The sequence below is a fragment of the Siphateles boraxobius genome, unplaced genomic scaffold (assembly GCF_051911475.1).
Source record: "Siphateles boraxobius isolate OS27281-9 unplaced genomic scaffold, OSU_SipBor_1 41, whole genome shotgun sequence".
NCBI lineage: Eukaryota > Metazoa > Chordata > Actinopteri > Cypriniformes > Leuciscidae > Siphateles > Siphateles boraxobius.
Window position 1 is genome coordinate 6,751,499 of NW_027509042.1, and position 13,038 is coordinate 6,764,536.

Below are 13,038 nucleotides of genomic sequence, written 5' to 3' on the forward strand. Positions count from 1 at the left end.
GAAAATATAACATATAGGCCTATGTACGTACTTTGAACGATTTTTGGGGAGATATTTATTTATTTACTTAATGCATTGGCTGTAATTTGTTGATGTTAAGTCATTTGCCATTGTAGTCCAACAATCTATAGGGTTCTGCGAATGGCCCTCGGGAATCGTATCATGATGTCCGGATTGTATCATTATATTGAATCATTCAAATAAAAGACGCCTCCTCCATTCGCTATTTGACGTCAGGGTAGATCCCGCAACTATTGCATCGAAAGAGAATTGCGGATAGATAAAGAGGCAGAAGAGGACCATCCCTCATAGGAGCAGTCGATCAGGTATGGCATTTATTTTAAGTTTTCCTCGAAGTCAGCGGTTGATGTGCCTGAACTGATTTAAATGTAGAAGCATAGGCTAATATTCTGCAATGCCACAAGCTTTAATGCATGAGGTGGGCAATCCAGACAGTGTTGCATTATGTGTCTGTCTTAGATAACGTTTATTTAAAACAGAAAAGACATCTCTTTTTTTCAGTCAATTCATGTAGTTTCCTTGTCTGTTCATAGAAGATTATTAGTGCAGGTGGCATCAGACTCCTGCATGCGCATATGCGCAGTGTCTGAATACACACTTATATACACATACACGAACAATGCATCCATTGGCATAGTGCATTGCTTGTTCAATGACTCGAGATGCGGAACACTTTGAGACATTGGTAAGGGGTTTTGTGAATTGTATTTTCCATTTATCTGTGGAACATCGGTTTTCCTATGATAATATTTGATTTTTATCCTTATTTTGTTGAAGCCTATGTGTATTCCTTTGCTAAAAGTAACGTACTGATGTTTATATAACATCATGTAATATGATACATGTTTGGATTACTCTAAGTAACTGTAAGATTTTGAAACCATAAAAGTTGAGAGTTATGGGTTGCCGGATCTGCTCCGTTGTTTATTTTGGTTTGCTTCTCTGACCTGTCAATTTCTATGAACAGGGTACGAAATAAAGCTGATGTGATTTTTTTTTAAACAAAAGGTCTGTGAAAGAAGGTGTGTAACACACACACACACACACACACACACACACACACACACACATACACACACACACACACACACACATACATATATAATTATTAATATATTTTTTTAAAGCTTACACACCTTTTTTCTCAAAATTATCCAACCCCCTGAAATAGAATCCTTCACAACAGCACAAATCTGCCAAACAGGTGTTGTCTCAAGCACACCTGATCCAGCTAATCAAAGGCTTCATTAGTTGCACCAGGTGCTTGAGCTTGAACACATGAAATATCTGAACTGGCTAGGTTTGTTGAGTGTCACGTTTGACTGCATGATAGAAATATGGCTATAAGTAAAAAAAAATGGTCCAAAAAGTTAAGAGAAGATATCACTGCCCTTCACAAACAATTGACAGGATACAAAAAGATAGAGAAGGCACTAAATGTTCCTAGAGACACTTTAAGTCGGGGACACACTTAACGACTGTAAGGCCGAGTCAGACCGTTGCGTTCAGTCGGTGTTCACAGTCAGTGTTTAAAATCTGCTCCAGTCATTGGAAACAGTCTATAAGTGTGTTCAGTTCAGTTTTACAATGTTTCAGCTAGTCGTTAAGTCTGTCCCCGGCATTAGAAAGACTTTAACAAGATTCTAAAAGGTTGCGTAACCTTCCCAAATATTTAATTGATAATGTTTTCTTACAATAAGTTGGGCATAGCTGAACCTAATTTGTGTAAAACCTGAGAATATTATTTTGTAAAATTTTAGGAGAACAGGGTTTGCACTGAAATTGTGGGATCAATAGATTGTCAAAATTATGTCTACACTGTAAAAAAAATTGTAATTTTTACAGGATTTAAAAAAAAATGCTCCATCTCAATTTATTTATAAAGCACAATAAAAACAGCGGTGCTGAACAATATAATTTATAAGAAAAACAAAAACATAACATAAAACAATATGACAATAAGACACAAATACAATGTTTAGAAAAATAAACCATTCGAAGAGATAGGCCTAGGTTTTTATTGCAATGTATAAACAATATGTAACTTTAATGTATAACATTAAATGGTTTAACATCAAAAATAAAATCACATTACAAAATTACTGTACAATACAATCAAATTTGTAAAAACTAAAATTACCATATAATTTATGGTAAAAACAAACAAAACAACAACGACAGTAAAATTACATTTCCTGCAATACACATCAAAATTACAATGTAATCAAATTTAGCATAGCCTATATAGCCAGTGCTTATCTATTTTAAAGATGACAAAGTTTGAGATGAATTAAGGATGAACAAAAATATAGTAATGGAGCTTAAAAAAGAAAAACAATGAACTCTGATTCATCATGTTCTTTTGTGCCACCTGTATTAACGTGGTGGTTACCTTTATTTTAATGTAAAAAGGCAGATTTTGGTGGTTAAGATAAGTGTATAAACATTTCATGCCTGGTTTCACAAACAGGGCTTGATTAGGCCTTGGTTCAATTAGGACATTTATTTAAGTAGCTTTTATAAACGTGCCTTAGAAAAACTGGTGTGCATCTTGAGACGAACAATGGCACTGACATATTTTAAGAAATGTTTGTGCAAGTTGCTTTCAGTTAAAACAGCTTACACATGCATTTTAGTCTGGGACTAAGCTTAAGCTTTGTCTGTGAAACCGGGGATGTATAACTTAATGAAATATACTGTTATAAATTGTAAAATATACAGATATCCTGTACAACTGGAAACATTGTCACAACATTTTTTACAGTGAATTTCTAGCAACCACAGTTGGCCGTTTTTTTACTGTAAATTTTACAGTTTATATATATATATATAACTTTTTTTTTACAGTGTATTTGTTGGATAAAATAAAAAACCTTTTGAATGGAAAGCCTAGGTGTACACACACACACACACACACACACACACACACACACACACACACACACACACACACACACACACACACACACACACACACACACACACACACACACACACACACACACACACACAAACACTTATGGAATGCACTACCTGCTCAGATTACCAGTAGTCCTGCAGTCAGATGCTGTACTCTGTGTCATGTAGCCTAATTCGACCTAGCTTGCTAGAAATGTCAATAAGTGTGTGTCAGTAGTGGCTCCTCAGAGGACCATTAATACTGCTGAATCACATTGATCCATTTAAACCCATCAATAGTTTCATGTAAAGGAAGTTCTTGAGACTAAGGGTAGGACTTGTGGAATTAAAATAGTTTAAAAGTTCCGATGAATATTTGAATATGGATTAATTTATGTCAGTTAAATTTTAATCATCTGGTTACAGAGTCACTAGTTTGCCTCTAAAAAAAAAATCTAAAAATCTAAACTTGTCATCTGTAAGCCAGTGACCAATTTGGCTATGTGCTCAAGCAGTCACTGCAAACACTTAAGCTTAATAAAATCCCTTATTATGAAAGCACAGACTATAGGTTTGGCCCATCTTCCACTGCATTGTGACAAGTAACAGGTACCATGTGACGATGCCATTCGCACATGCAGGCGTCAGTGGCAGTGTTGAGGTAATGCACACCTGAACAATGCCACACTATTGCAGTAAGATTTAATAATAGTCATGAAACCAAAAACACTCTTCTAAATACATCGTTTTTTTTAAAAACATTGTTTTCTCTGTTCTGTGTCTGTGTCTTGTATTGAACTTCTACATTTTCTTTTTCATTGACTTATTTATTGACCTATACTTCTGTCTTTTTTTTAGTTCCTGAGTGGAAATCAACTATACAATGCCTTTAGGAGAGGATGAAAATGGATGGAAAAAGAAGACAACTGATATCAAGGAAAATTACGATTTCAAGGAGGTCTTGGGGACGTGAGTTTTTAATAAATGAATTGCTCGATTTACCATGAAAGTGCCCAGAGCTTTGTTTGATTAATGCTTTATGCAGTTGACTTTTGCATTTGGCAGTTGAGTCAGGGGAAATAAATATGGAAAAAATATGGGATGGGAGGAAAAAATTATATGTCAATGCTTTTGTGTTCTTGCAAATGTTTTGCATTCCCCCCAGAAGTACATATCGAGTGAACGCAAAAGCATTGAAATAAATATTTTGCTCCCATCTCATTTTTTTCCACCAGCATGTCTCTATAGGGGCTCCGAATCCAGGTAACAATTCTACTTTTGTATATTTTATTTCATTTTTAATTTAATTAACAAATAATGATAATTCTCCAAACATGATTTGATTTCATAACTTCCCTATTAGATCTAATAAAAGGCAACATGATTACAGGAAAATCACATCGTTACTGTTTTAGCACCATATGGGAATCTTTACACCATCGTTGAATCACACCTGCAACTATGGTATCAACAAGTATTCCTATATATCTAAACTTCTTCTGTAGCTCTTCCTCTGTAGATCTCCTTCATTTGTTTTAGTCTGTTAAGAATAGCAATATGTCATGTTGGCATTATGAAAACAATATTCAGAATATATTGGCACTGAGTGTCATCAGAAACAATTTTCTTTTGGAGCAGTTGCCTCTTTTTCTCACTTTGCTGGGTGTGATTAATGACACCTCAGTGTGGCACTCAGCAGGGCTTTCATTTGCTGTCAATATTGGGGACTGTTTGAATTTATATTATTCCTGTTTACTTTCCTGCAAAAGCAACTACACAAATTTCAGTTTGTTTTGAAGTCATGTAGTGAGAGACCTTAAAACGCTTCTATTATTCATCTGAAGCCAGTTGTAGTAGAGCGTTCGTCGACCCTTAGTGCACTGGCCCTTTTATGTCACAGATATATTTATACCTCAGAGTGCGTGGGTGTAGTGTGTACATTTACAGTCACGTTCGGTGCATCTTGGGCGACGTGGCTGAGGACGAGAGCCGGAGAGAGGGATAAACAGATGGACAGACTGATCTGCCGTGCCGGATCTTAGTGACATTCAGTAAGCATGTGAGATACAGGACGGCGAATACTGAGTGGGAAAGCACATCGCCAACCTCCAAGGCACTGCTGAGGGGAAAGTCACTAGTGTAGAGCTGTGATGAATTCCCAGACACATACACAAGCATATAATATTCATCAGGGGGTTGTTATGAGTGTCTCTCCCCTCCTGCGGCCAGAGTGACTGCTTTTTCAGATGGCATAACATAATCATTTGGGCATGCTTACTTCAGCTTGAGTTCACATGGCCACCCTCATGTTAAATCCCCTTCTTTGGAGCTGTGCATGCTACACAATCACCAGAGATACATTCTTAGCATCACTGTGTGGAGCAATTGTTAAGCTTGACCTATGTTGTACCAATACCTCAGTCCTTAAAGCTGCCGTCGGCAACATTTTTATGATCATATTCAGTAAAATCGACACTATAATCCGACAGAACAACATAAATAATGTGGTTTTAGAAAAAAAATCCGAGCTTCTAACTCCACCTGGAGCGTGTTATTGGTTTTGCAAAAATCCACCCCTCCCGAATCATCAGGTCCAATCAGCGCGGGGGGTGTGAGATCTAACTGTCAATCACAGGTCGTGCACACGCCACCCCTCGCACAGGTTACAGTCACATGCACACGCCTGATGTTCGCGCAGTAAAGGTGATGGCGGAAAATATTCCAATTCCTCGGTTAACCTCAAGAGCTAGGAGGACCGTGCCCGTAATTAAACCAGGATCAATATTTCGGCATTTGAAAGGTGGAGATTACGTGATTTCATTTGGTTCAAGCTGGATGCAGAGCTTGCAACATTTCTTATCGACAGGTAATTGTGCTTTATCAACCAGTTTTTTTATTTCTTAGTGTTATGTTAGTAATCTAAGTATGTTTGCCCAAATGTGTTGGTATGGATAGCTAACGTTAGCACTTGATGGGCAGGTTCGTTAGCGTTGTTTGCACTGAAATCCCCGTGAACGTAACGTTAGGTGGATAAACATGTCCAGATGAAGGGATAAAGTTCGGCTTTTTGGAAGAATCAATGCTACTCGATCTTTCTTACGAGAGTAAGAACAGTAGTAAAGCTATACTGTTATTGTATGTGCTATCTGACTAGCTCTGTTTTATAAGCAATATAACAATGTACATGACCATGTCTGCCGCATATACCATACAACAATAATAGCGTTTCAGACAGACGATAGTGTTTATTTACGTTTAATTGGTGGGTAATCCATTTCGTAACAATCTACCATCTGAAGCAGCTAGATCATACTAAAATCAGGTTAGTTTGCATGCTTACTGACTTATGATGGATGCTGATGAGACGGGCGCGTTCACAGAAAATCTGGTGCACATGCACTGACGAACACGAACTCGGTGGGAGGATATTCGTTGATAGTGGGGGAGGGGCATGAGAGTTGTAAACATTCAAAATTTTGCCTAAGTCCACTCAATCTGCCAGACTTGCCAACTAAAGCTTTAAAGTCACTGTGCAAAAATCAAAATAACTTCCTCTCCCTCTTGCAGCGACATCTCTTCTCTGATGTTGTGTTTTACTGTTGTGCATGTTTTGATGGGGTGGGGTGGTTTTGACGCCATGATGGGGTGGTGATGGCGCAGTGGATAAGACACATGCCTGTGGTGTGAGAGACCCGGGTTCGAATCCACTGTGAGACACCAATGTGTCCCTGAGCAAGGCACTTAACCCCTAGTTGCTCCAGAGGCGTGCGACCTTTGAAATATAGCAATTGTAAGTCGCTTTGGATAAAAGCGTCAGCTAAATGAAAAAATGTAAATGTAAATGTTTTGAATATACGCTCACGTTTATCTTTCATTTTCCAATTTGCTGTCACGCATAGGCCTACTCTGTAGTGGCAGTACTGACCACACATTTTACATGATAATATATTTTTCAATGAAGCTCAGGATCTGTTGCGAACCAAATCCTCCAACATCATCCTCTGTCACCTCTCCTTACTATCCTCATGTGATGAGTGAAATCTGATGTACTGTAATGTAATCGACGTAGCAAGCCTAACAGTATACCTTAGGGGCTCCGTAGAATGCGTTATTCATTTTCTGTGCCTTTCCGAATTCGGATTTAGGCTTCGGGTACATCCCTACAATCAGTCAATTCTTGATGGACAAAACCAAGTCCAGCTCTACAATTTTTCTTGTTTGAGAAGCCGTTTCACTCGGATATACGATAGGGAAGAAAAGACTAAAGTCATGCCGACTTTAATACCTTTGTGTTTGACTATCAGTATATAGTTTAGACCCCTTTGGACATTATTCTGGCAAAAAAAATTTGCAATGCACCTTCAGTTGGCGGATCCCACTTTTCTATTTTTTGTTTTTGGAACAGGTTTTCCAGCCACTTTTTTTTTAAACCTTTTTTACTTTATTTATTTACAAATATCATTAATTGACTCCTATGAAACATTATACACTACCTTTCACAAATTAATTTTCATACGGTATAGTGTATATTCTGGCCTACTGATTCAAGTATTTTGTTTCTAACCATGATTATGTGCAACACTTGCATTATGTATAAATGTGGCTATAAAATCACACAATTTTTAATGTATTTATGATTAAATAAAATGGGAAACAACACATTTTACTCCTCCTGAAGTCAAGCCTCGAGGTGACACTTCCAGTACTGACAGCCTTACGCAATGTAAAATTGGTCGCTTCGAGTGTAGACACAGTGTTACATAAAGAAGCGCATTGAATTTAATGTGACAATTTACTGAAGAATGATTTTGCACAAATTCTTTTTATAAATTAAGGCCGTTGTATCTTGCAAACATGAATTGTTTCTCACCAAACTGATAAAAATCTGTGTGCTCCCCGACTCCTGGAACTTGCAGTACATTACATTTATATTTACACATTTGGCAGACAATTTTATCCAAGCCAGCCAATCAGTCTTGCTTGTCACATCCATCAGACGGTCAGTGAACTTGTCTGTGGACAAGCCGCTTGATTCTATGACTACATGTATTATATTCTGCATTGGACTGGAGCAGTGCAGTTAGTGTAATGGAACTGCGTTTACATGGACGTTCTTAAACCGATTATGCTTAATAAGGCGACAATGTGTGTGGCAAACGCATGTAACCGTTTTCCTTTATCGGCTTAAGATCATGAACGGCTTAAAAATATAATCAAGCGACAGAGCTAGACATTACTCCGGCATGTAAAAACCTTAACCTGGGTTCTGTCGGCTTATTGAAGTGCGCATATGTGATATGTGTCAGGAAAGCGTCCTTATACGGCAGATTTAAAGGCCCCTGAAATGTAATTTTTGTAGCTTTTAGTATGAATATGTGAGCTTTTGGTTATGAATAAGCTGGTGTGCTCCAAAATAATGACAAAATTCGCATTTAGGAGATATAAGCATTCAAAACTTACAGTCTCTCACTTCCACTAAAATGTATCACAGATTTTTATGACATCACCACAAATTCTGTCCATTCAAATGCTCTCTAGAATCTAAAGCATCCCGCTCCCTATGCTACAAATACCACCTGGCCAAAGCAACCGTTGACGCGTCACGGAGCAATATGGGTTGGAGATGTGTGTTCGGTTGTTCAAAGTTCAAGTTTTATTCCGTTTTCCAACTGTAGGTTGGTTTAGAATGAAATGGCTAGAATTTCACTTCCATGTTGCTGTCAAGTACGACTTGCAGTCTGTGAGGTAAACTAAACGCTATTGGCTAATTGAAAAGGGGGGAGAGGGGCCATTCAATATGTCCTACTTTAGCTTCCTGTTTCACTGGAAATTACGTCAACACATCATACAAAGCTGTACGTTCCAATGCACTTCAGTGGACCTTTATGCGCATCCAGCCACAGCGAGTGTTTCGCGCTAGGGGAGGAGAAATATATCGAAAACTCAGACAGACTTTGATATAAAACTAATATTAAAAATGTGATCTCATCTCGGGCAGCCAAAGGACAAGTGGTAGAGTTGTAGAAACTTCAAATATGAGAGGAGAATGTCTGTGCAAGTCTCTCATTGACATTTTGAAAAACTTGGGTTTTTAATGCTTTATTTAACACCACAACTCACATATAGAATACTCTGAGTGAAATATGCTTACATTTTGAAGTCACCACTGGTGAATAACCTGTTATTTAATACAGTCTTGTAAACGTGGTTTACTTGCATTGCCAGGTTATTGATTTGTAAACCGTTAAATCGGGTTATTTCAATAAACTGATTTCTGGTAGTTATCAACATATTGGTGTGCATGTAAACGTGCTTAAAACTCTTCGGGGTCGCCGATCACGCCGGCGTGATCAAGTTACATGACCAGTTTAAGACGTCGAAGCATAAAAACAAAGTCACGTTGAGCGCTGCCGTCCATTTCTGTCGAAAGTGCTGGCTTAATTCTATTTTACTTTTTGTTTTGTGTTGATAGACCAAGTAAAAACGGAGATATGATCATTTAATGATCCAAGATGGCGCCGCGGATGGCTGCCTCGGTGTGGAGCTCTCCAGCTATTGTGTTGTTTTTGTTCGTTTGTTCTGCGCTTAGACATTCTTTTCCTATCAGTTTCACCAAAGACGAACTACTGGACATTAGGAAACACACACCAGAAACCTTTTCTACAGTTTTTGATTATTCGGACGTTTTGCTGGACATTCTCGTCGGAGGTGCAGCGTTGTTGTTCAAACGCGCGTTCAGACGCAAACGCGGGAAGCGAGCCGGCGCGCTGGTTAAACTCCGCGAGCGCGGCCTGCGCACTGCACTCCCCAGTATTCATCTCGCGAAACTCCGATCCCTTCCTAACAAAACGGATGAACTTCTTCTCCTCACCCACACTAACAAGGATTTTTTAAACTCTGCTGCTTTGTGCTTCACTGAAACCTGGCTGAGTGAAGCCATACCGGACAACGCAATACATCTGCCGGGCTTCCAGCTGTTCCGAGCGGATCGCATCGCGGAGCTAACGGGGAAAACGAGAGGTGGTGGATTGTGTTTCTACATTAACGAAAGTTGGTGTTCAGATGTAACAACACTGAAGAAGATGTGCTCTCCTAATTTAGAGGCACATTTCATAAACTGTAAACCCTTCTACTCGCCTCGGGAATTTTCCTCTTTCATTCTCGTGTATGTTTACATCCCTCCAGACGCTGCGTGAGCGCGGCGCTACAACAGCTGGCTGAACAAATATCTGAAACGGAACAAAGGTACCCAGACTCTCTTTTAATCATTCTTGGGGATTTTAACAAAGCAAATCTTTCCCGTGAACTACCAAAATACAGACAGCACGTTACATGTCCCACCAGAGACAGTGATATACTGGACCACTGTTACACCACAATAAGAAATGCGTATCACTCCGTCCCACGGGCAGCTTTGGGGCTCTCTGATCACTGTTTGGTTCATCTCATACCGACCTACAGGCAGAAACTGAAATCAGCTAAACCTGGAATAAGGACTGTAAAAAGATGGACTAATGAAGCAGAGCAGAATCTACAGGCCTGCTTTGATTGCACTGATTGGACTGTTTTTGAAGCTGCTACCAATGATCTGGATGAGCTCACAGATACTGTAACATCATATATAAGTTTCTGTGAGGATACATGCATTCCTACCAGGACATTCTTATCATTCACTAATGATAAACCATGGTTTACTGGGAAACTCAAACACCTCCGTCATGCCAAAGAGGATGCTTACAGAAGTGGGGATACAATCTTGTATAACCAGGCCAGAAACAGATTGACAAAGGAGATCAGAGTTGCTAAAAGGAACTACTCTGATAAACTGAAAAAACAGTTTTCATCCAACGACCCATCATCAGTCTGGAATGGCCTGAGGAACATCACCAACTACAAGTCACCATCCCCTCGATCTGTGGACAATCAACACCTGGCTGACGACTTAAATTCATTTTACTGCCGGTTTGAAAAGCCCTCATTCACACCACACACCCGGTCTGATCTGCACTTCACACTTTCACCATCACCTCCTGCACTCCAATTATCACTCCCCCCTCCTGCCATCCAACCTGAGCTTAAGATCTGTGTGGAGGACGTGAGCCGAGTCTTCAAAAAACAGAAGACTAGGAAAGCCTCAGGCCCAGACGGCATCTCATCTGCTTGTTTAAAAGCCTGCGCTGACCAACTGGCCCCGGTCTTCACGCAGATCTTCAACAGATCACTGGAGCAGTGTGAAGTTCCCTGCTGCTTCAAACGCTCCACTATCATTCCTGTCCCCAAAAAAACCAAAATCACTGGACTTAATGACTACAGACCTGTTGCTCTCACGTCTGTGGTCATGAAGTCGTTTGAAAGACTGGTGCTGGCCCACCTGAAGGACCTCACTGGACCCTTGCTGGATCCCTTTCAGTTTGCTTACAGAGCAAACAGGTCTGTGGATGATGCAGTCAACATGGGACTGCATTATATCCTGCAACATCTCGACAGACCAGGGACTTATGCAAGGATCCTCTTTGTGGACTTCAGTTCGGCCTTCAATACCATCATGCCTGGTCTTCTCACAGCCAAATTGACCCAGCTCTCCATACCATCCTCGATCTGTCAGTGGATCACCAGCTTCCTGACGGACCGGCAGCAGCGAGTGAGACTGGGGAAACACACATCCAGGACTCTCACCACCAGCACTGGCGCCCCCCAAGGGTGCGTTCTCTCCCCACTGCTCTTCTCCCTGTACACTAATGACTGCGCTTCTAAAGACCCCACGGTCAAGCTCCTGAAATTTGCAGACGACACCACTGTCATCGGTCTCATCCAAAACGGTGACGAGTCTGCTTACAGACTGGAGGTTGAACAGCTGGCTGCCTGGTGCAGTTATAACAACCTTGAGCTGAACACACTCAAAACTGTGGAGATGATCGTGGACTTCAGGAGGAACAGCCCAGCACTCCCCCCACTCACCATCATGAACAGCACTGTGGAAGCAGTGGAGTCATTCAGGTTCCTGGGCACTATCATCTCTCAGGACCTGAAGTGGGACAATCACATTGACTCCACTGTGAAAAAGGCCCAGCAGAGACTGTACTTCCTTCGCCAGCTGAGGAAGTTCAACCTGCCACAGGATCTACTGATTCAGTTCTACTCAGCCGTCATTGAGTCTGTCTTATGCGCTTCCATCACTGTCTGGTTTGGTTCAGCTACCAAATCAGACATCAGGAGACTACAACGGACAGTCCGGACTGCGGAGAGGATCATTGGTGCCCCCCTGCCAAACCTCCAGGACCTGTACTCTTCCAGAGTGAGGAAGAGAGCAGGTAAAATCATCGCAGACTCCACTCACCCTGGACACCACCTGTTTGAACTGTTACCGTCAAGACGGAGACTCAGATCACTGGCCACAAGAACATCTCGGCACAGGAACAGTTTCTTCCCACAGGCCATTTCCCTCCTGAACAGTTAACACTCCTCCCAAGGCATATGCCTGTAAGTGCAATACTCCCACTGTTTAGTGCAATATCCTACAACTCAGGTGATACTTATATGTAGATTTATTTATTTATAATATTCAAAACACTGTAAATAGGTTCATAATCTGTAAATCTGAAAATGTCTATTCTGACTAAACCCAACTGTGATAGTTTTATTCTCATATATTTATATTTTTAATTTTTTTATTCTTATAATTTGTAGTATTATGTTTCATGTTGTATTTGTATTTGTATATGTCCACTGGAAGCCTCAGTACCAAAACAAATTCCTTGTGTGTGCAAGCACACTTGGCAATAAAGCTCTTTCTGATTCTGATCTAAACTTTATATAAAAAAATACTGACGCGTTCGAAAAAGAACGCAAGATGGGATGCGACAGGCGTTGCATTTATTCTAATAACTTCGTCGGTTTTTGTCATAAAACAAAACGGAGAAAATGTGTGAATCTGGTGACTCTGCTCTTCAGGCTGCACATTTTAGGGAATGGAGGAGGAGCCAACTGAGCTAAGACGCAAAATTGAAAGGCAGAGGATTTACGGAGTTGATAAAGAGAGACATATATACGTTATATATAGAGAGAGATTATTGCTAGTTTTTGGAAGAGTTTGAGTAGATTTTGAGAGTAGTTTAGGAG

General features: G+C 40.1%; 1 protein-coding gene across 1 annotated transcript in view; it reads left to right on the plus strand.

Annotated features, from left to right (window-relative positions):
- Positions 1-47: 47 nt before the first annotated feature.
- camk1a (calcium/calmodulin-dependent protein kinase Ia) overlaps positions 48-13,038 on the plus strand; it is a 37,497-nt gene continuing 24,506 nt past the window's right edge. The window contains exons 1-2 of the mRNA XM_077198035.1: positions 48-326; positions 3,778-3,888. Of these exons, the coding sequence (XP_077054150.1) occupies positions 3,803-3,888 (86 nt within the window). The 5' untranslated portion in view covers positions 48-326; positions 3,778-3,802. The remainder of the gene's footprint in view (positions 327-3,777; positions 3,889-13,038) is intronic.